The 25,060-nt window shown below is 40.4% G+C and overlaps 1 protein-coding gene across 1 annotated transcript in view; it reads right to left on the bottom strand.

The window, feature by feature from the left end:
* The window catches only part of eif3s10 (eukaryotic translation initiation factor 3, subunit 10 (theta)), a 63,029-nt gene extending 39,302 nt beyond the window's left edge, over window positions 1-23,727 (bottom strand). Inside the window, exons 1-7 of the mRNA XM_048269132.1 lie at window positions 23,541-23,727; window positions 14,187-14,377; window positions 13,212-13,348; window positions 7,294-7,457; window positions 5,467-5,666; window positions 1,304-1,512; window positions 697-868 (exon numbers count right to left, since the gene is read on the bottom strand). Of these exons, the coding sequence (XP_048125089.1) occupies window positions 697-868; window positions 1,304-1,512; window positions 5,467-5,666; window positions 7,294-7,457; window positions 13,212-13,348; window positions 14,187-14,377; window positions 23,541-23,589 (1,122 nt within the window). The 5' untranslated portion in view covers window positions 23,590-23,727. The remainder of the gene's footprint in view (window positions 1-696; window positions 869-1,303; window positions 1,513-5,466; window positions 5,667-7,293; window positions 7,458-13,211; window positions 13,349-14,186; window positions 14,378-23,540) is intronic.
* Window positions 23,728-25,060: the final 1,333 nt, after the last annotated feature.

The raw sequence follows: 25,060 nt of genomic DNA, 5'->3' as shown, positions 1-25,060 counted from the left end.
AGCTATGTAAATCGCGTGGTAATTACCTTTATGTTGGACTAACTTGTAACTTCTCACATGAGGAGCTGGTAGTGTTAAGGGCAGAGACAGTAAAAGAAAGTGTCAACGCTAACCAGGCTAATAAACAAACCATGCTACGATGAGTTAACGTGGAAGGGCAGTGACGTGACTTCTAGTTGTAATCTGTTTATGAAATGAAAGGAGCAATTTCGTTTTTTAAAAGAAAGCAAAATAGTGTGATATTTTCACAGTTAGCAGGCTAGATTATTACTGTACACACACTGAAAAATATTAAGGGCAAACTGTAGCCCCTTCCATTTACAACTAAACACAGATGTTGAAGGTCTTGCTTAAGTGGATTTTTACAAATCATTATTCTATAATAATATGCACTTTCAGAAATAGGAGATGCTGTAGGCCTATTTTCAGTTTTATAGCTGATTGTCTTATTTTGTTTACAAGTTACAGATGGAGTCTGGGTACTTATTGTACTGTTTAGCCTACATCTTACACACTTCAGGCTGTTGCAGATAGCTCAGGGAAGAGACTGTATGACACTAGGTGGTACAGCCTGAGACATGCACAATAAAAAAAAAAAAAAAATGCTTATATGCTATATATATCTGCTATAAATATCAGAATACACTTAAAAAGCCTCACCGTCACAACTGTTTGAAGTGGTAAAATAATACTCACCATGTCGTTGATGAGACTTTGGCGGGTGGGAGGGGACTGGAGGCCTAAAAGTGTGGCTAGTCGTCTGTGTTTCTCCACTATAATACCATCCATATCCAGCAATCGTGCAATATCAGTCCTCTCAGGTGTAATGGGGATAGACAGGGTGGCCAAGAGAACTCTGGTAGACATTCTAAGGTAACAACCAATGTTTACAACAGATTATCTGCAAGGTCTTTTTCCAGGCAAGACAAGTGACATTGAACAATAAAATAATTGTTTACAGCAGTTCTAGCCAAAAGATCCACCATCTTTGGAATGACATTCCTGTTCGAACACTACACAGCAGCAGGACACCAAAACGTCAGAAAAACATTACGATGCTAGAACATGACAGTCATCTATAATCATCTTTCAGGACAATTGTAAAGACTAAGATGGATAGAGACAATAGATCTCCCAACAGCATTTAATCAAATCTAAGTGTAATAGAATGGGGCATTGATTTAAGTCCCTTAAATCCTCTTATGTAAATGTAAGTGGGCATTGTCATTAGGGTAACCAGAAAACCTTTTTTTCTCTCAGCTGGGTATTACAAGTCAATGTGGATTATGAATATGAATTTTACCTTTGCATCTCATCCTGTGTGAGGTTCTTGCGCATCTCCCTTGAAAGATGATACAGGCGGTGCAAAGTGCTGGCATGAAAAAGCGCGTTGCCAGATTTCCAGAATACAGTGGACACCTTGTTATAGTAGTTGGCCATAAGTTGAGGCTTAGGGGGCTTTTTAGACAGGGCAAAAAGGCCATGGATATCTTCTACAGCCTTAAAGGCTTCCTGCAAAAGACAAGACACATTGATTGAGATAGGTAATAGGGGTGGCACAGTTCATGAAAAAAAATCCGAACCGTTGGGTTTGCTCGAGTTTGAGCTCAGAGTGGGAGAGGAAACTCATTTTGAGAAAACTGCCTTGAAAGACAGCCAATGAGATTCCGTTCTCAGCCTAGACTCGCCTTTGAATTTGAACTTTCGCGATTGGTTGCTGATACAAAGGAAGTCTCTATATATGGATCACATAGCGTGATACAGGAAAAACAGAGCTTTCCAACAGTACTACACATGATATGTTTTGGATCATGGTCGCAGGAGTGCATGCAAGGTTAGAATGGTAACTTTTACTGAATTTAGGATAAATATACAGGCGCAAGTAGGCACAATTAATGAAATAAACACCTAAATGTGTAAATCGGACTTTTTTGTTGTAGTAGTGTGATAGAATACGCTAAGGTAAACAAACTAGCTCAAAATCTCGAAATTGACCAGTGCATGAAAAACTGTTTTCACATGCCGTGTCTCGTCTTAATTGAGAACAGTGATGGCCCCGATACCAATACCGGCATCTGGCCAATACTAGGCCTATATACTCATAAAAATTCCACCGATACCACCCACCGATTCTTAGCCTAGTTTCCCCTAAATCGTTGTAGCCGCTACGGTTTTTATGAAGCCTACTCGTGGTACTCATTTGAGTCTTGCACTTGAAAAACATACAACTAGCTAGATTCATGTATCTGCGTTGAATCTATGCAGCTAATACCCTGGTATGTATGGTTTTCTGTTTAAACTATAGCTCAGCTAAGCATGTGGCATCCACTTAGTTGAGTGTAGCTTATTTGTTGTTGTGCGTCACTGGTGTGTTAGTGTAGCTCTGTACTTCACGCTAGTTGGGGATAAGTAGCCTTGCATACAAAACAAACTTGGTGGAGTTTCCGTTTCAGTAGATAAATCTGATTTGCATAGTGTTTTGTTAGCACACATTTTGGTCATTTATACTGAGAAATTTTACCTTCCCTGCCTTTATTTCAGTCCAGATCGTCACGTTAGTTGGATCATTATGTGCTCCAAGAGCAAAGTCAGCGCCCAATTCACTTCTACTGTAGCCTAAGTCATGAGCTACAGGCAGATGCAAGACATGGTGTGCGAGAAATCACCGCTTTATTCAATGGCCAATAGTTTAGACAATGAATAAGTCTCGTTCACCAACTCTGCTTTGCCAAAGCAATCAGACAGCAGAAGCATCTTCTCTCTTTTCCTCTCTCACAAGATGGCCGCTCGCTCTACACTCTTAAAGGGGCCACAACAATTTTACAAAGGTCTCTACAGTAGATACCACTTAATCACACCATTTCCCCTAAATCATAGTAGCTTTGTGCTGCTCTTAAGAAACTGCCGCTATGCCTTCATGTAGCCTAGTTCACTCTTAAAAATAGTACTATTTTACTATACTATATTCAAGTATCTGCCTTGAATGTACGTAGCCTAATACCCACAGCACAAATGGTTGTCCGTTTAAACTATAGCTCACCTAACCTATGCAAGAGGCTATGGTACACCTTGTTGAGTGTAGGCTGGTGTGTTGGTGTAGTGCTAGTTGGGGGAAAGTAGGCTAGCCTACAATACAAACTCTGGAGAAACGTTTCAGTAGATAAATCTAATTTGCATAGCGTTTTGTTAGCTTACAATTTGTACATTTTACGGAGAAATGTTACCCTTTCCTGTCTCAGTTCCAGACTGTAACACGTCGGATCATTATATGCTCCATGACCAAAGTCAGCGGCCAATTCACTTCAACTGTAGGTTGTGAGCCACAGGCAAATGCAAGACATATTGTGTAAGAAATCACTACTTTATTCAGTGGCCAATAGTTTAAACAATGCATAAGTCCCCTTCACAAACTCTGCTTTGGCAGCAATCAGTAGACGGGCTCTGCAGCAGCAGCTGCAGAATCTTTCCTCTCTTGCGTGACAAGACTTTCCATACGGGCCCTGGGGTAAAACCTAGGAGGTGGGAACTTGTCGAGGAACCTGCTCTCAGTCGGTCCTCTCAGTCCTTGTGTTTCCATTAGAATTGAAGGACCCTGGTCTAACTCGCCAGCCTCTGAGTTTGTTACAGGACCTACCCTTACACAGCTTTTGCTGCACTCAACACTAATGAGATTAACTAAAATGTCATCAGCTGCAGCAAGTCAGTCCATATCGCCCACCCCTACTTTATATGTAATGAAACTAGAAAATATGAAAGATTTATTTAACTAAATTACAGGAAAAAAATAGTTTGATAACATTCAAATTTTTGAGCTGCACCTGTATATTAATAGGGCTGCACAATTATCACAATCGCAATATGAACCAGCACAATTACCCAATCGCAAAAGTTACAAATAATCGCGCACAGTTAATTTAGAAAACTTTCTGACTTTTATATATGCCACTTCTGGTTGGTGGGTGTCAGAGTGGCACAGAAATTCTGATTGGTGAGCTTTACAGTCCTTCGCAGGTGCTGTGTTTCTTGTGCACTGGGCGTGCTCACCAATCAGGGGAGGCACAAATTAAAGAGACATTTGGAGTATTGAACTAAATCAATTCATTAAAATTCAAAAATCATATTGCAATATCTGTCAGAAAAAAAAAATGCAATTACATATTTCCCCCAAATCCCAATATCAAACAGACCAAAGAAAAGGGAAAAATATCTGGATCAACCCCCCCCTACCTCCCAAAAAAAACAGCCGCCATTCTTTTTTCGATAACATCCCATGATTCTGTGCATAATAGAATAACCAAATACATAAATATTTGTGTAGTATAGCAGTGAATTAGGGGTGTGAATCTCATGTAAAAGACGATACGATTCACATCTAGATAAAGGGGCACGATTCGATACAAGAAAAGATACATGTTCATAAAAAACGATTCAGTACGATGCGATTCGATGCAATTCAAGAATGGAAAGCATTCTGAAAGATTTTTTATCATTTGCTCAAGGTGCACATTAATTTTGTTATCAATTATCATGGTCATGGTTGTCAATTAGGCAAAAAAAAGTGTGAATATGATTATCTAAACTGAGGTTTGCATCATATACTGTATTGAAATGAAAAAATAATAATCTACATTTCAGTCAAACACAGCAGCCAAATACAACATAAAAATACATGTTTTATAGACATTATAGATTTTATAGAATTGTATCTGTTTTCAAGGAGCTGTAGCCTATTATTGAGGTAAGACAGTCCCGAAATAAAATAAAACAATGCTTAAGACACTGTTGGCCTTTTCTCATAGCCTACAAGAATAAAATAGGCCTACATATCAATTAACTCTCTGGGCTTATTTTGTAGACCTAATATGCAAAAACCAGAAACTCAGTGCCACAAGTCTGAGTGAATATGAACAAAATAATAATAATAATAATAATAATTTGTTCTCGTTTTAGCAGCAAGGGCCAAATTATTCTTTAACATTAAGGAAATCCCTTCATCAAACGTAAGGCTAGAGTAAAAACTGTCAAACGACCGAGTGAGAGTTGTCACGTGCTTAAGTTGCAGTAGATGTATGGGTAATGAGGTCCTTTGACAACGTTGGGCAATGAATGTAGCCCAAAACGAACTGCATTAACCACAAATCCGTGCCATGTGTAGTTTCAAAACCGGAAGTGGGATGAACACGCTGCTTGCAACGTAAATGAGAGTCTGAGCGCGCAGAAAAGGTTGTGAACCGATTTGTAACAAGTAAATCGATATAACGACCGGTTCATTTCAGTTTTATTCCGATACGGGGCTTCACATGTCGATGTAGCCATATCTTACACGTTAAAAACGGATACCGATACGTATTGGTTAATCTTTACACCCCTACAGTGACTGGTTAGCCAGTTGTCTGTGCAAACCCCTAGTTATTCCCTAGTTATTATACAAATATCTAATCTTCACTGAATTAACAAAGTTCATACCTGCCAGAGTTCCATGCTAATGGCACTGTCCAGCTGAACCAAACGTGTCTCCAGGTGCATGGACTGGCTTTCAGGATTGTTCAAGTTGATGGCAGTGCTCTGGTTGTGGTGTCTTTGAATCTGGCCCAAATGCATGCGCAGATTGTCACAGAGTTTGCGAAATTCTGCCTTCCGAGTGTACTGCAGGCAAAACTTGAAAGCTACAAAGTAATGAATAGTAGAACCAATGAAACAGACATTTCACAACTTCACATTTAGAGCTTAAAGAGGCATGACTACAACAAATCATATGGTCAAAGTATAATACACATCAGATAGATAGAGAGATAGATGTATAGATAGATACTGTATTGATCCCCAGGAGAAATTCAAGGTCTCAGTAGCATAGACATCACACACACATTCACTAACAGCCGAAAAAAGTAATTAAAAGTATATAATATAAAAAAACACAACAAAGCAATAAGGACAGTAGCAGATCAAGAATATACTAAATATACTAAAATACAAATTATACTAAATAACACAATCTAAATCAATTCTAAAAACAGTATCCACATAGTGGGTGATTAATCAAGAGGCGCTTGCAATGACTGAGGCAGGGACTGAGCCTGTGATTCTCTGTGCATAGTAAGGTAAGGTAAGGTGCTCTGTGTGAGTGAGTGTCATGGTGATGGTGCAAATGAGTAAGTCCAACAGTGCATATCGGCGAGTAAGGTAATATAAAAAAAACTAGCACAGCACACAAACAGTGAGGCAGAAAGACAGTGGTAAAAAGTGGCTAGTGGACAGACAGTATCCAAACATGGAGGGGGTCAAGAGGCAGACAGACTATGCAGAGAAGTCTATCTCTCCTCTTCCCTTAAGTGAAGCATTGAACAGTTCAATGGCCCTGGGGACAAATGACTTCCTCAGTCTGTCTGTTGTGCAAGGCAGTGAGCGAAGTCTCCAGCTGATCAGGCTCTTCTGCTTTACAATAGTTGTATATTGTCAATATCTGGCTCAATTCTGTTCAATTCTAGGGGGGTGTTGAGTGCCTGTCACTTTAAGGCGTTAGGGAACCCTTGCAATTTTAACACAGTTAAAAGGCTGCTGATATATGTGCAAATCATGCCGCTCATGATGTTTTCTGCGTAGTTAGTTAAATTAAAGGTTCGTACTTCTCCTTGAGACAAACACTTTTGAGTCTTGGAAAACTTTTCCAATTACATCAGGATTTTGCAAAAATGTAGTGTCAGTCAATAAAATTAAGAGCATGCACGAGTAATCTAGTCGAAATTGACAAGCAGCTGTAACTAAGCATGCTAAACTCAACATCCAAACAGTATTCTAACGTTAGCTTAAATATACGGCTTGATTGCATAACTTAGTAGTCTACATTAGAGAGACTAAACTATGTTGTGATAAGACGTTAGCAGAGTTAACTTGAATGCTGCAGTTTTGAACAATTTTTCACAGCATGGTCACGATGCTAAGCAGAATTAATAGCAGTTTAGCACGCCGTCTTCTATGCAATGCCTCTATGTGGCAACACCCATCCTTCAACAATCCTAAAGGTTTTGCTAAATGCACATGCAGCAGAGAAGCAGCGGGTTCTTTACGAGAGAAAGCGGGGAGGAGGAAGGAAAGGCTGTGTGTGTAAAAAGCGCAGCTCAATTAAAATGATTGAATTGGAAAAAATATACTAATTATTTAAATAGTACAACATTATTGTGTGGTGGCAGGTTGATTTCGTGGCGGCCCGCCACAGATTAGTCAATGTATGGGAAACACTGTATCCACTTCACATTAAGCTGGAAGCCCTAAGGGATTTAGAAAATCACTGACCTTGTTGGGCAATATCATGGTAGAGACGTTCCACTTTGGAATTATTCCGCAGTAGGTCCAAGCACTGACGGTAAGACTCCCAAAGAAACTTGACCCAGGGGGTGAGTAACAGTCGGTCAGTACGATCCTGTGTATCCTCTCCACTCACAGCACTCAGCAATACACTACAATCAAAAAATAAACCTTTAGGAATGGCTGCTTTGGTTGCTGACTTCATACATTCCATGATGCTTAATAAAGAGAATCAGTGTAATACATTACTTGAAATTGAAAGTAGAATAGTTAAAAAATGTGTAATAAGTGAAAACTTCCATATTGGTAATTTAAAATGATCCCTCACATATAAACACCTCACACATGATTTGACCAAAACTGTGACTTAAAAGGAACATGCCAACATTTTGGGAAATTCATCATCTTATTCTCAGCTTATTCACGTTAGATAAGTTAGATAAGATGAAACATACTGCCCGCAGAGACAAGAAATTTGTGGGTAACTAAAAACTCTAAGGCATGCACCGTTAGCATAGCTAGAATGCTAGCACTTTACCAAATGTATAGGGTAGGATAAGTGACTAACATTTGAGAGTTTTAACTTTTTTTACCACTTGTCTAATATGAATGCACAGCTGCCATTTTCTGCTCATAAAAACTCTCGATGTTGCAATGTGTTTGCTTCATTTTTTGATTTTCTGAGAGTTTCAGGTTGAAGCGGCAATAGACTAAAGACTACTACATTTAACAATTATTTATAAAATTACATAACAAATATTTATCGAAATAACCTTTGCAATGCGCAATTTTAACAAACACCATACAAACTATACAACACTATACAAATATTTACAAATATTCGTGATAAAAAGTGCTAAACATCATAACTGAAACGAGAACAGTGAATCTAATTTTAACAAACGCTATACAAACTATACAACACTGTAGTGCAAAACATCATTTTCAAAATGTGCTAAGGTAAACACTGGAGGTCACGGCTTATGGCAGAGCTGACATCTACCATCGCTACAGGTTATCCTCCTTGGTTTTAAAAAGAACAATTCAAGAGCCCTTTGGTAATTGCACTCTTTTACAAGTGCGGATCATTTATGCTTATTTTCATGCAGGTATCAGACTGTTGCCCTGCAGCCTGTTCCTCAAGTCTGTCTTGATCTAATGCAGGGATGGGCAACTGGTGGCCCTCCTCCTCACTCACAACTCTAGTTTATCCAAAACAAACCAAAAAGGGACTCAAAGTGCTTAATACCATAATGATCCTTTAAATGTTTGTACATTTTCGCACATTCCAATATAAGGAAGCAGTATGGGAAACACCAATGCGATAGAAGCTTCAAACAAGCGGTGTTCCTCGGCAGCAGCCTTCTTTGTTATTTACAAAAACTGCTTCAACGTCGGCCCTATATTGTCATTGTGTAATGCCCGCCTCAACGGTTGTGATTGGTGCCTGGATTTTAGGGACATTGGAAATGGGTTTGAATGGGCTCTTGGCCAGGCGGACCTGCAGAGCAAATCCAAAATTTGCCGGAAGTTCGTCTGGGTTTTCGCAGGCTATAAGACGCCTTAAATAAAGTCAAAATGAGAGAGAGCACTAAGTCAGTTACTTTTTTCTAAAAAACAATACGAACTAGTTTTTGATCTTAAGATAAGATTAATCACACTTAGTTAAAAAAGCAGCTTTACAGTATAAATGAGTGGAAGCAAGGTGTCCGAGTGGAGATCTATGGAAAACAGGCATTGTGGGCTGTGTACAAATTGTAGCTCTTCCTAGACGTAGGGGGATGTCCTTGTACATTTTTTTTTGTTGGCTGGCTAACTAACGACAAGTGAGACCAGGCTAATTTAACGTCAGTTAACCATGGGTTTGTTGTACACGGTGTTCCAAATTATTATGCAAATGGGATTTAAGTGTCATAAACATTTATTTTTTTAAATTACTCATGCATGGTCTCAGCGCTCTTTGGATTATTGAAATCAATCTCGGACATCTGTGATGAGTAGTTTTCCTTTGATTGGTCTCACCTGGCAAACTAATAAGAAGGATGTTCGACATTATTAAGCATGCCACAGGTTTCAAACAATATGTGACCTTGCAAGGCAAAACCAGTCGCTTTGCGCACAGTGCTATTTTGAGAAAATCCACGATAAACAAACGTACGGGTTAAAATGTTGAATTTCACGTTTTCGCATAATTCAACAGTATACAGTCTACACTTTCATATTGTGAACAAATTTCACGGATAAACATACGGTTTTGACTGTTAAACCCTGACTTTATTTAGGTGAAGATTCAACACATTAGCAGTTATTTCCTTTGTCCACGCCGCTATAAGGTTTTACGGTAGAGCTAAAATTTACTCATTACTCGTTACTCAATGTGTCAGCTCTCTATCGTTTTGGGCAGATGTAACCGAATATGAATGTGAAAATCTTGCCTTTTAGAAATATCCTGGCATCATTTTACAGACCAGGAGAAGTTTTCCATTGATGTAGCGCATTTTAAAAGTAGGCCTATACACAATCTGTGTACACAGAACTTCCTCTCCCCTCACTTCCCCCGAAATACATTAATTATATTCTATAGTGACACCTTATGACCATCCCAGCTATTTTAGGGGGCAGAAAGAGACACTCACTCGGTTGATGAAACCATAGACATACTATTATGTCTATGGATGAAACTGGACATAGTCATCCGCTTCAAAGTCACGCTACTGTAAGGCTAATAATAGGTGTCTTCACACTATCGCAGGTGACAATTTACTTAAAAAGGTGATTTTCTCCTCTTCTGGCTTATCATGACAGGAGAACCATGCCAACTTTAGATGCGATTATCTTAGCGGTACTTTTTGCAAGACCCTCGATATACTGTACATATCGTTGGAAAGATTAGTTAATGACCGTTCATGTGAGCACAATAACTTAATTTTGTAAATTTTACCAAAGCGACTGGTTTCGCCTTGCAGGGTCACATATGGGAAAGAAAAAGGATCTCTCTGCTGCTGAAAAGCGTGCACTACCTTGGACAAAGTCTGAAAACATTCAATATTACCCGAAAACTTATGCGTGATCATCGTACTGTGAAGAAATTTGTCGCCGATTCAGAGCACAGGCGGGTTCGTGCAGACAAAACCATAATAAGGAAGCCACTGGTGCCTCTGGAGTCCCGCAAACCCGCAAGGTCTAGGATCCTCAAGAAGTTTGCAAGTGTGCATAACACAAGCAGAAACGGTTGCAGTGGGCTCGGGAATACATGAAGACTAATTTTCATACAGTTTTGTTTACAGATGAGTGCCGGGCAACCGTAGATGGTCCAGATGGATGGAGTAATGGATGGTTGGCAAATGGCCACCATGTCCCAACAAGGCTGAGAGGTCAGCAAGGAGGTGGCATGTTTTGGGCCGGAATCATGGGGAGAGAGCTGGTAGGCCCCTTTAGGATCCCTGACGGTGTGAAAATGACCTTGGCAAAGTATGTAGAGTTTCTGAATGACCACTTTCTTCCGTGGTACAAAAAGAACCTTGCCTGTTCAATGGATGCAAGAATTGTGAAGGTGATCTCAATGAAGGGGTCCTATGTTAAAATGTAACTTGGCCTGTTAAGATGTTTTTGATTGAAATACCTTTTGATTTAATTTATATGACCCCCAATGCTGCAAATTCAACAAATGACTATTTTTAGTTTTTTACAACCTACATGTATATGTTTTGAAACATAATAATTTGGAACAGTGCATTTTGAGTTTTTTATTTTGAAAAAAATACTGTTATCATTGGGAGGTTTGTTCAATAAAAATCTAATTATATTCTAACGGTTGATGACTTGAATATTATACTGACTGTCATTTGCATCAACTATTTAGGAAAATATGAGATAAATGTAATTTGCATAATTTGGAAGGCAGTGTATATTCAAGGCAAATTAATAAATATAGCTGCAAGCAGCAATGATGGTGCCAAACAGGTAATCAGGCTGGAGTTCCCATGGAGCACTCACATTAAGTTTCATGTCACACAACCAAAGATTGGCTGGGATATAAGGTCACTTCCTGTTTGGCGGCTGCTGATTTCCATTGGCTGCAATGGGTGAATGCTTCTGAATATAGCTTCAAAAAGCAAGATATTAGTAAGGCTTAGTCTGAAGGATTATCTGTGCCAAGTGACGAAAGGCAAAAATTTGTGACCTGTGAAAATGCGTTTTCTGTAATATCCAATATGACGGCTGGACTAATTAGGTTGACGTCAAATGCTGGCATGGGTCAGCCTTAGGACCTCCTAAAGTATTAACAGTCACAGCTAAGTTTTAAATCCAAACACATCAGTTACAAGCCAAAATGCATTTTTGCTCATTTCAGTGCCCCCTAGACGTCAAAGGTCACTAAACTTCTTGAGCATCCTCACAATGGGGTCACGACTCCATGTACTAGTTTGATTTTGATACAGTAACACAAAATAGTTCCAAATCTAAATTGGTCTAGTAAATCCCTTTGTGTTAATTTGCATTGATATTTGTACTCGATGTGAATGTACAGGTTACGAGAAATAATTATAAAAAATCTTGAGTTATTTGATTCACTTTTGCAACGACATGCTAGCTGGCATCTCCGGATTACAGCGACTTCGCTAAGCTAAAGCTAACCGGGCCGTTTCTAGATTAGGACAATGGCTGGGTCGGCTATAAAATGCTTTGGCTCACTCATCCAACTCTAGGGACTGCGGGGAGTGACCCAATTTCACCTAGGGGTGGCGTATTCCTTTTATCGCTTCCAGGGCTATTAGCGCCAGGTTTCTGGCCTCACCATTACCCTAGGGCCAACGAGTGTTTGCTGGTGCTTGAGGTGGTGTCAAGGTGGAAGGCAGGGCCGAGTCAGGTAAGAGGATTCAGTCGCAAAACATATTTAGTTTATGTTTACGCCACAGACTGCATTGCTAGCGATTGTCCAATAAAACGATCAGCACACGGATGCAAGGCTTAATAATATTAGGACTAAATCATTTAAGTGTGAGTGAGAACAACCAAAAATAGGTCATGGGCATAAGAGCTAAGAAATTTCGATCTGCACGACTATCAAGGCATTTTAGGGCTTAATGTTACAACAAAGCCTGAATTTGAAGCAGTCATGCTATCAACGAACCCGGATTTTATCACAGAAGACCGAGATCTCACACAGAGCATGACATTTTTTGCCGGAAGGTAATGCCTTATACGGACTTTCCTTCGGGAGGAGCTGGTAGGGGCCAGTTGGTAAGCGTTCTTTTAGGCTTCTGTAATAAACTCCGGGTTCGCTAACTACGTTGTTGGTGCTTCATTTTATGCGTAGGGACCCTGAGCAAGCTACTGACGAGGTTTGATGCTGTTTTGAACAATATTACTGTTTAAAAAAAATGCTATTTGGGAAGCGTTTCGCTCATGGCCCTTAGCTAATCCACTGTTTGCTATTAGGGGCTATAGCATATACCGGAGCAAGCTCTGTAGTGGTTGATCAACAGAAAAATACGGTCTCCACAGCTTATTTGATGTGTTTTAATGCAGAGAAACAACCTTGGGTCAATTTTCGCTGGAATTCCACTTTAAGTTAGTGTTACATTTTATCCTGCAATGGGCAAATGGGCAAAACGGCCATCAGCTGTGATTTCTAAATATCGGCATCTGCCATAGAAAAACCCATATCAGTCGACCTTCAATAAAAACACAATCCCTTTTAATGGCCTTAATTTATGCTACATTGATTTACTAACCCTGTAGACACCCTGAATTTGGTACCTTGGATGATCCTTTCAAGGCCTTTTGACAGATTGGGTGATTTTGGCACGCCAAAATTGGATACACGTAGCAGCCTTAAAGCATACGCATTGGTAAATGCAAGTATATCCCAGGCCTACTAGAGGGGTAAAACATGTTTGTACCTTTCAGGAGTCTGAATATTGTCTAAATCCTCAATGTCCAAGACCATCTGCTGAGACTCCTCTTTGGCGGTCTCCGTCTTCTCTTCAGCCAACTTCAAGTAAGCCCGGACCACATCTTCAAGAGACTTGATATTCACCTAGGATATTGCATGACCATGATGAGTCACTCTAGCCAGAAGTAATGACCACTAAAAATGTTCATGTAAAGAATCTGGAATAATTAAATGTATATGCAGATTTTGTTTGTACTTCCATACTGCAACAATAAAGCTTAAATCAACATGTTCTCTCATACATGTGGCTAAGGATATACAAATAATTAGTATCAAAAGAGTGCCTATTTAGACTTTATGGTTAATTGTTCTACTTGTAATCCTTAAAGGGGTGGTTCAGGATTTTGGACATAGGACCTCATTTCCAAGTTAGCAAGTGTGATATTTATCAGTGGAGACCGTTTTCAACATGTTTCATCCAGTCCTTCTAATTGCAGAGTTCGCAGGTGCTAGGCTAGCGCAAGTCATCGGTATGTGTTAGCCTGCCACTAAAAACAGTCTTACCCACTCCAAAGTACACCCGAAGAAAATTCCAGACAATCGATGTAAATGTCTGGCAGACTAACACATACTGATGACTTGCGCTAGCTTAGCACCTGCGAACTCTGCAACTAGAAGGACGGGAGGAAATGTGTTGAAAATGGTCTGCACTGATCAATATCACACTTGCTAACTTGGAAATAAGGTCCTATGTCCAAAATCCTGAACCACCCCTTTACATTTTTAAGAGTATCAACCATTAACCAAGTTACCAGATCTATAGCACATTTTCACACACGTACCATAAACAAAAGTACAATTTCAATAACATATAAATACAACAAAAATGTGGAAGTAGCTGTGGCACAAGTGGCTACAGCATCCATACCACATTCAGAGCCAAGTGCCCAGAATTAATGTGTTAAATTGGGAACATATTAACCTGCTGACAGATGTTCTTGTACTGGTACAGCCCCTCCTTCGCCAGATGACTCTTGCGAAGGTCCACACAGAGCTCCAGATATTTGAGCATGATTGGCTCGTGGATCTTCTGCCATGTTCGGTGCTTTTTGCTCTTAATGACATCATACAGTACATCCAAGGCTGGTTGCTTCTTCCCCACTTCCAAAAATTCTATAATCAAAGGAGACAAAAATGTTGTGTTAATATGGTTACAATGAGGTTAATGAAATCATACCAAATATGGTTAATATTAGGGGTGGCACAGTTCATGGCATGCGTAATGTAGCCTCATGCCCATATGTGACCCCAGACAGTTTTTCGCCCTTTCGCGTGAAAGGCGTGGAGTGTTGCGGGTCACGTGTAGAAATGGCAAGTGGGAGCGATAACGTAGGCAGCACGGAGTTGGAGGATGCACCAGCGTCGTACAAGTCTGGTGTGTGCGAACATTTTGGATTTAGAAAACGGTAGATAGAACTGCGACTGTGTGCAAGCATTGTGCAACACATAATTATTCTAGTACAGGCCCGGAGTGGCTAATCAGGAGCATTAGGAGTAGGGAACGACCGATATGGTTTTTTCAGGGCCGATACCGATATCAATTATTACCAAAACAGGAGGCCGATAACCGATATGTAACAGTAAGCCCATAGACAGTAAAAGAAAGAGTAAGCCTTAGTGAAAATTCTAAACTTTCTCCGTGATCAGTCTTCGATCCTGATTGGCTGAATTCGTGCTAACTAACAAATCAGACGGTGTAGTGGGCGGGACAGTGCTCTCGACCACAGAGTAGCAAATGCAGGGAGTGAGAGACGCTTTACAGACAAAGCAGCGCGTTTCATTCATTATCCATTTCAGTATCGGCTTATTGGTGGAAAAAATGACCGATACCAATTATTATAAAAATGCTAAATATCGGCCCTAATAATCGGCCCGGCCAATAATTGGTCGACCCCTAATTAGGAGGATGGGCCGGTCTGAATATTGGGAGTTGAAATGTATTGTTTGAAGTTCATTTGCTGCCCACTCACGGCATTTTAGCAGCTTAGCCTGTGTGGTCGCAGGCCCTTACTTGCAGTTAACCAAATATCAGCAAAGTAGCCCTCACAAAAACGGTTTGGAAATCGCAACCATGTTTATATTTAGTATAAGATATAGAGTCTTTATTGTCCTATCAGGATATTCTTTTTCACACATTTGCAATAATTAAGGGGAGTAGGAGGCTATTATGAGCGGCCACTCCTCCAGTGGCACGGCTCTGATGAACTCTCATATGTGCAGGGGAGACGTGTAGGCTAACTAGATGTACCGCATAGCGGTACAAAATATGACTGCCGCTCAGTCCTGTACATCCGTTCCGCGAAAATAAATCACACTTCAATTTGTCTCCATATTTTACTCCATCCCCCACTCTTGAAACTTTTGTGTATGCTTGTTTGGCTTGTGTGTGTGTGCGACTGCACAGAAAGTAGCCTACTGGTGCTGAAAAGATTGTAGAGATTGTAGAAAAGATGTAGCATTGATATAAAACCTTTAAAATCACAAGTAGGGCAGTTCATCACAGTTCATCCATTGCAACTGGATTGATGAAAGGTCACTTACACCTGTAGGCTACATTGTATTTGGGAAAAGCAAAAGGTATCAGCATAATGTTATTTATTTATTTATTTTTTATGTATTTATAAACAAAAACATCTCTGTCAGTTCCATGCCGTTTTCAACAGCTATCAAAAACAAAGGTCATTTTGGATGGATGGATTTTTGTGAATGTTTCTTCTTCTACATAAGATTTTAGTCATCTTTAGTTCATGTAATACTTTATTGTCAATGCACAAATTAAGTAACAGTAGTCTGAAGCGAAATGCTGTTTTACATCTAACCAGTGGTGCAAATAACGGACATGTCCAAATGGGCCTTGATGAAATGCGTCGCTAGACTGTTCATACACATTTTAACGGGCCAAAGTTGAAGAGCTTTTGTCCGTGCAAATATAGGCTGATTCATGTTCCCTTGCATTGTGTAACTGAGGTCCATGGCTAGTCTGGCTTTCATCAGACCAAGCTCAATCTTTTAAGAAATCAAAAATAAATAGCGGGCAGATCAGGCTGGGTTCACCCTGCCTAGTCCATAGGCACCCGATATTGTTTAATTTTCCGATTGAGATATACACGCTCTGGCTATTCTAAATGCAAAAATGCATCAGGGAGTTATGACAAAACGGTAACTAACAAACTAGATCCTAATAGAAAGCTGTTAGCTTCCCTAAGATACAGGTAGGATTAGGCTATAGGGTAGGCCTATTTACAACATAAATTGTCAATAGGCTATGCTGGCGACACAAATAAAATCTCCTTTGGAAACCAATGGCTTACGCCTTACAGTATCAAGGAGTTAAACTGCCATATCGTGGCGAAAAGTTGTAATAACATTCACGCAGCTCCATGAGTCAAGGAAAGCGCGAATGAAGTAGGCCTAGCCACTTCTAAATGGGACCCACTACACAGTAGCTTAAGGTGTGTTGCTAAAGCAGCCATAATGAAATGAAGGTGTCATTGTTTGGATACTTCACACACACATGCTTTTAATTTCACAGACTACAACTACCAAGCTGGAATCAAAGCACATCGATTCCCTCTCACACCCTGCACGCACTTAAAACAAAATAAACAGGCGCCTCAGTCTCACGATGTATAGGCAAAACTGTATCAGACCGGTGTAACGTTGGTAAATCTTCCATTGCACAGAATGATTTTGTAGCACGTGCAATAAATGACAGTCGAAAGATACAAACAGTGCTGCTATCAATTTGCTTGGTATAACCGCATTTATAGTTTTCTACAAATGCAATCAATCAAATAGGCCTCCATCACTCAACCAACGCTAACGGTAACATTACCTAGGTCCTTATTGATATTACAAGATTAACGCATTACCTGCAGTAAAACCAAGCATGTCCGATAAACATCCTCAGATTTATTTCGGCTTCAAGAAGAAATGGGAATTACACTTCATGTGAACATTGTCCTATCCTTATTAGATGTTCGCTGCGGTAAAATACAGTCCTTGTAGGAAGCGTCCATTGTTTTTCCAACCCACTTTTAACTTACAACAAAATTACGTCTCACTGCAACGATGCGCCATCTAGTGGACAAACGACTACTTATCGCCAATACTGAAAATGCAGCCATGATGATGATTAATATTTATTTTGGCTTTCTTTTAATCCTACTGAATTTGTAATAATGTATCGGCCGTTCTAATACCGATAGTATGTGGGTGCCTGTGTGTGTGCATGTGTATGTGTGCACCGCCATTTACAGGCCAATGAGTGTACGGTCACTAAATGTACACATAACCTAATTTTTTTAGACCCCCCCCCATGGATGAAATTCTACGAAACTGGGCATACCCCCAGAGAATGCCAGGTCAATCATACACATAAAATTTGGTGCATTTCTGAACATCTTAACTGAAGATAAGGGCGATTAAAGCAGAATAATATTGCATTTTCATTTTTTACCAGGGGGGTGGGGGTGCAAATCACAAATGAGTGATTATGAGCCAGGTTGATGTGGGCCCTTGAGACCAACATACCATAAAAGATTCTTCATCCTCAGTGCCACGGTTCAGGTAGTTATTTAGGAAAAACTGTTTTTTTTTTTTTTTTTTTCGGGGGGCCCAGCACGGGGCAGGGGAGGGTTGTGGTGTTGGTCCCCGGGGACGAAATGAAATTTTTCCGTAAAAGTCTAGTGGGGCTACATACCCACCAAATTTCATGTACCCCGGTGGTTCGGTGTCCTGGGTATCAATGACCAAAAATTCAGGAAGTAGATGACGGGAAAAATTCTTGAATTGTGTGCATGTGTGCGTGTACAAGTTTATGTTTATGTGTGTGGATGTGTGTGTGTATGTGCGTGCTTGTGTGTTTGCCTGCGTATGTGTGTTTGTGCATGTGCATGCATGCGTACATATGTCTACTGTGTGAGTATGTGTCATACGTATGATTACTGTAAATGTATGTGTGTGCGTGTGTATCTGTTTATGCACATGTGTGCACATGGAATGGGTTAACATGACCCCTGGAGGCAAACATACGGAAAAAATTGGTCATCCTAGGCCCTACAGTTCTCAAGATATTCACAGAGAACTGTGTCTGCCCTACCCTCCTTTCGGGGGGTCCAGTCCAGCGGGGGGGCTACAGATCAAAACGAAAAATGACTGTTCCATGCTATCCATGTGGGGGTACATGCCCACCAAGTTTTGTGTACCCCGGTCTTTCAGTGTCCCGGGAATCCTTGTTGGTGTACGTCACTAAATGTACACATAAATGATTTTATTGTAAGGCCCCCCATGAACGAAAGTACACAAAACTTGGCATGCATTCGGAGGGTGTCATAATGATCCTACACTTTTAATTTTGTGCAGTTTTGACCTTGTCAGCCAGAGATAGTGATGAAAACACCTAATTTCTTGCTTTTTAATTTTTAACTAGGTGGCGCTATACATGAAATAAGTGGTAATGGGATGGGTTGACATGCCCCCTTAAGATCAACATACATAAAAAAGGTGGACCTCCTAGGCCCTACGGTTCTCGAGATATTCACAGAAAACGGTCTCCGGCCACCTACAGGCCAGTTGGTGTATAGTAACATAAATTAATTTATTGTGTGGCCCCCCATGAATGGAATTCCACAAAACTTGGCATGCATACAGAGGGTGTCAATGATCCTACACTTCCAATTTCGTGCAGTTTTGACTATGTTAGGTCACAGATGCCTTCAATTACAACACCTCATTTTTACTTTTCTGTGTTTAACTAGGTGGCGCTATACATGAAATGAGTGGTTTTGAAATGGGTTGACATGGCTCCTTGAGATCAACATACAAAAAAAAAATGGTTCTCCTAAACCCTACGGTTTTCGAGATATTCACAGAAAACTGTGTCTGCCCTACCCTCCTTTCGGGGGGTCCAGTCCAGCGGGGGGGCTACAGATCAAAATGAAAAACAATGGTTCCATGCTATCCATGTGGGGTTACATGCCCACCAAGTTTCGTGTACCCCGGTCTTTCAGTGTCCCGGGAATCATTGACGGAAATTTGGGCACGCGAAAAAAAAAACAAGTCTGACTAAACCTATATGACCGCCGCTTCGCTGCGCGGCGGTCATAATAACTCATTTTACTGAAAGGTAATAACCCTAGATCTCAAAAGCCCTCGAAAATAACATATCATTACAATGTATGTTGGGTCCTCCTCACATGGAAGATCTAACGCTTGGTTTCAGTGAGGAAATAGCCCTGTTGAGAGAAACTATAGGAGCATTCAAATTCGGCAGACAGGAGAGAAAGTGTGCGCTTACAGGGCTTGTCAATGTTATGTGGTAGCTAGAAACTATCTTGTTAATGATGTGCTTAAAGTCAAGTCAATTCTTTCAGTTGTGCAAGATTACATGATACAACTATACTAATACTGTAGCCTAAATGGTGGATAATTAAGCTATACATCATTTGCTAAAGTATGGTATTTCTGAAGTGTACAGAACCGAAAACTGTGACCTTAAAACAGTGGTGCGAACCGAACCGTGGGTTTTGTGAACCTTGCCACCCCTAGTTAATATACCATTTCGAGTCACATTCCGTGTGAAATCAGATAAGGTTTTCACAGCACCACCACCATTTTGTTAAAACCTTGTCAAATCATAAATGGGTCCCAAATCCAGGTAACAATGCCAGTATTTTATGTGTAACACTTTATAAAATATCCCTCTGCCCTCTCAATGAAACCATATTTTTTGCCCAAAATTTGCACACTGAGGTAATAACGTGTGAGTGAAAATGTCTGTCCTACCTTACCATACCTTGCACGACTCTTGTCTTGTTTAAAATAAAACATCCATTTGTTTGATAGATATCTTTTGTTACATTTTCTTTGTGTTTCGGGAGTATTTCAACCACGATTGCACGGTTATCTCGTCAGCCAAGGTTGCTAGAGACTGATGGACGGTAGACTTACCAAGCAAGCACTTAGGCATAGTCTTTGACAGTCTATGGCAAGATCTGAATACAAATTGATAATACCCTTCAAGTATTCTTTAAATTGAGATGTAAGTAGTAACCTTACTTATTTCATGTTTTGATATGATATGCCTAACAATTTGACTATTACAACTGATGAGAGCATGACAAATAAAGTGACCAAATCTCTCTGCAATATTCTATCCCAGAAATACTTACGGGTGTTAATTTACAGTAACAGTACGATCTAGCTGTCCTAGCAATATTACTGCTGCCATCACCAGCTCAAAGTTGGTCTAAATAGTGATTTTTCTGTAAAAAAAATTCTGGATTACCCTCTTGGAAGGACAGGTTTTCCCCTTGTTTTGCAATAGTATACTACATCTTAACCAATTTAAAAGTGTTAGATGTAACTTTGCTGATTTATCATTCCCATAGACATGCTCAAAAAAAAAAAAAAAAAGTAATAATAGCCAACTTCAAGAGCAATAGCAAACTAGCTGCCTTAAGGCTTCATTTAATTCCCATCGCTCGTGTTTTGTGGCCTGCTTAGCTCAGGGATCATTGTTTTACACGGACTGTTACTAGCGACGCGCACACCACATTCAGAATTAAGTTGGTGCGATGACAAAGCCAAGAAACCGTTCATAAAAGGCAGAGAATGTCCCAAGTTTTGGGATCATTTAGATAGATACTTTTATTGGCACAACAATGTCGGTGCTATTTTTGTTACAGGATTAGCTCAATCCAGTGAAGAAATAATAAAGCAAAAATGATTAAAATAAATAAAAAATGCTTTTTTGCATTTTCTTTCAGTTTAGTTGTGTTCAAGAGTCTTATTGCTGAAGGATAGAAGCTGATTTCAAACTTAGAAAAGACGACAAGGTGCAATGTGTCTACTGCAAAGCAGAACTGGCGTACCACAGCAGGATGCCAACGATGATTCAACATGAGCCAAAAGCATTCAGTTGTTAACAAAGTCGCAAAATTACAACAGACATGTGGGCAGCCGTGGCCCACTGGTTAGCACTCTGAACTTGTAACCAGTGGGTTGCAGGTTCGAGCCCCGACCAGTGGGCCGCGGCTGAAGTGCCTAATATGCTTACTCTGTCACTTGAGCAAGGCACCTAACCACTCACTGCTCCCCGAGCGCCGCCATTGTAGCAGGCAGCTCACTGCGCCGGGATTAGTGTGTGCTTCACCTCACTGTGTGTTGTTTGTGTTTCACTAATTCACCAATTGGGTTAAATGCAGAGACCAAATTTCCCTCACGGGATCAAAAAAGTATATACTTAAATACTATATACCATACTTAATTGCTACCGTGGCAGGCCGCCATGGTAAAATCAATGTAGAGGAAACACTGTGCTTACTGCGTTACTCCTACGGCGTCGTGACCCTTTTATGGTTCTGTGTCAGGTTGCTTTGCATCACGGTGCATTTCACCGCGATAATGCTAGGGGGTGTGTGGCTTCGAAGTTCGGTGTAGCCTGTGTCTGCGTCGCTCACCACCAAAACCATAAACTGTATGACCGAAACGGTACTCAGAATGGCAAACCATATAGACTCCCCACAGTAGGCTGCTTGAAACACCGACTATCAACACACAGTACGAGTTGACCAATCACAGTCCTTGCGGTCTGCGTCGCCTCGACGCGAAGTCACAATTCTTTGGATGTGCACGTCGAGCTACGGCAGAGGGATCGGAGAGGGGTTCGCCGCGACACAGAGGGGTCTCTTAAAGTTGGTCTAAATAGTGATTTTTCTGTAAAAAAAAAAACTGTATTACCCTCTTGGAAGGACAGATTTTCCCCTTGTTTTGCAATAGTATGCTCGACGTAGAAGCATAAAGGGCTCAACATGCTTCTGCATCAACTACACAGCGTAGCTACGCCGCCACTCCTACAGCGTCGTGACCCTTTTATGGTTCTGTGTCAGATTGCTTTGCATCGCGGTGCATTTCGCCGCCATAACGCTCGGTGTTGCCTGTGTCTGCGTCGCTCACCACCAAAGCAATAGACTGTATGACCGAAACAGTACTGAAATGCCAAACCCCGTAGACTGTTATGCCAAAATATTAATTTTATTTGTTTAGCCTTTTGGCTTAGATTTTGTACAAAGAATCGAGAAATAGACCCAGTAAAATCCATTGACCTAGTTACTGCAACCAGCAAATAAATCCGAGGTTATTTGCGAGGTGTCTGCCAGCCAGTTTATGTTATGTTAGCAAGCAAACTTTAGCACAACTGCCCACAAAGTACTGCTTGCCAGCGAAGTGCTAATTTCAAAACATTACTGCCATATAGACACTTTACAAACGGATAACCCGTCATTGTAACCAAAACATATGTGAGATTATTTACAAAGCTTACGTCAGTGAACTAGCATGTTGCTAATCCCCACAGTAGGCAGCTTGAAACACCGACTGACCATCAACACACAGGACGAGTTGACCAATCACAGTCCTTGCGGTCTGCGTCGCTTCGACGCGAAGTTACAATTTTTTGGAAGTGCACGTCGAGCTACGGCGGAGGTGTCGGAGAGGGGTTCACGTCGACGCAGAGGGGTCATGGGGGGGGTACGCCGTCGATTCGACGCAGAAGCATAAAATAAGCTTAAAACAGCCTTTAATAGTTGCAGCAGACGCAACGTGAACAGAACGCTTCAGTTACCTGCCTGGTGTAGCTGCTAGCTTAGCCCTTACTCGGTTGATACTATGACCAGAAACCGCACAAAAATCTAAAAAGTATAACAACAAATATAACGTATAAAGTCGGAATACATTAATGTTAACGATTTTTAAATATAGATATAAATATGTATACATCATAACTCAATGAGCTTTTAACTTATTAGCAGGGCATGTTGACTGTGTTAACATAGTCGGCCAGCTTTGTTCCACAAAACTTGTCAATGCCATTTCAGAGTAACGTTAGCGTTGTGTTGAAAATAATTTCCCTCTGACAAATATGTTAAATTCGACAATATGTTCCCTTCCCATAACGTTTTAGTAAATTTGAGACATTGGACTGCATTTACTTAAGGAGTGTCTGAGCTACCTAGCTAATGTTAGCTAACATTAAAATAATCCAAATGACTAGGCAATAATACAAATTACATGTATTATTAACAAGCGTTACGCTACTGTTTAATTTTGTCGTATTTGTCTAGGCTTAAGACCTACATGTTCTACATCGATTTCGACGCCAGATCATGGCATACGGTCTGAAAAGCCGAACTTTACAACATGGCTGACACCGCCATGCTGCTTAAGTTAGCACTAACGTCAGCTGTCGTCGTTAACTATGGAGGCAATCACTCACCATTTGCTCTTTTCAGAGCGTTTTCGGGTCTCTGAAAGTACGCCGGCATGGTTGCAAATCGATCTCAAGAATAAACACTGATATCTTAACAGGCACTCGAAGACTATAATACACAATCACTCGAGCCCATCCGCGTGTTCAGCCCTCACGTCCTGAGGAGTTCCGACCAAGGCGGCAGCAGTAGCAGTTCCAGTGGTCATGTGAGATCGCTATACTTCCGGGTTATTCACATTAAAAAAAAAGAAGAAAGAAAATTAACACTATGGATCAATGGATGTTTAAAATTATTGTGGTGTACAACTCAATACATTCCATTTGTTTGTGGCTTTGAGTCTACAGAGTAAATCAGTCTACAGAGTTTTGCAAATTTATTTCATAATTAGCCACAAGACATTTTGTTATCCAACAATGCACTCACAAATGGTGTGTGTATGTGTGTCAAATGCACATATCTGATGTGTGTAGTATTTGTTTTTGCAAGTTTTATACATTGGAAGAGCAGCGTTTCGTGAGCAACGATACGCAAATTAGTGAGCTGCTTCTTCTTTTTTCTTTGGCGGTTGGCAGACAGCTTTTAGGTTCATTACCGCCACCTTCTGAATAGGAGTGTGGGTCTGAATAATACATCACCAGAGCCATCACTTTAAATTCTATGGAAAAAAAAAATGTTGTTTTTGTATGCATCTAAAACAATGTTCCCCATAATGTATTTGCAGTATATCTGTTGTGTTCAGACTTATTTTTACTTTTGCTAGCTGCTCACAAATGTGTCTGTCACAAATGAGCAGGATTGACTTCCGATCACGATTTATCAAGATAAAAGTCCCGCAATGTAGAGATAGGGCAGAGAGGATTAAAGCGGAGCTAGTAATCAAGGATCTTTGGATATAATAGGGTGCCTCCGAATAGTCAGTACATACTTACGTCGGTTAGAACGTACTACTGAACCGTCAATTTAGTACGTTATTTATGCGAGCATCGCCTAAATTTGTGCCCGTTTAATGTCGAATGCCAGAGTAATTACATTCCAAAACGTACCTTACTGAAACTCCACAATTTATAAAGGAACGAAGTTTAAAAAGAAAAATACAATATATCAGATGGATTACACGAATAATTGACAAGGAAGTACAAGATTATTCGACGGTCGCTTCTTTTCTAATAAATGTAATGGGCTACATTACATATTTCAGGCCACTAGATGGCGGCATTTCACTGCACTTCGGCCCTTTTTTGGATGGAAAAGCAAGCAGTGAATAAAATGGCGTCATCTGGTGGCCGTGCAGTGCCATGAAATATTTAATTGGTTTGTTCTTACTAATTATTCGTGTAATCCTTCTTATATATTGTGTTTTTCTTTTTAAACTTTGTGATGTAATATGAAGGTATGTTTTTAAATGTAATTACTCTGACAAGTGAGGGATAACGGCCATCAGAGTAACCTGTTATATGTGACTCATGGACAATGGGAAATGCAAAGCACTCCCCGTCACGCAGCGTCAATTTTCTTCCTACTGAGA

This window comes from Alosa alosa, chromosome 18, assembly GCF_017589495.1.
Source record: "Alosa alosa isolate M-15738 ecotype Scorff River chromosome 18, AALO_Geno_1.1, whole genome shotgun sequence".
NCBI classification, from domain to species: domain Eukaryota; kingdom Metazoa; phylum Chordata; class Actinopteri; order Clupeiformes; family Clupeidae; genus Alosa; species Alosa alosa.
Note: the sequence above shows the minus strand (reverse complement) of the source record. Positions and strands in the feature narration are given on the sequence as shown.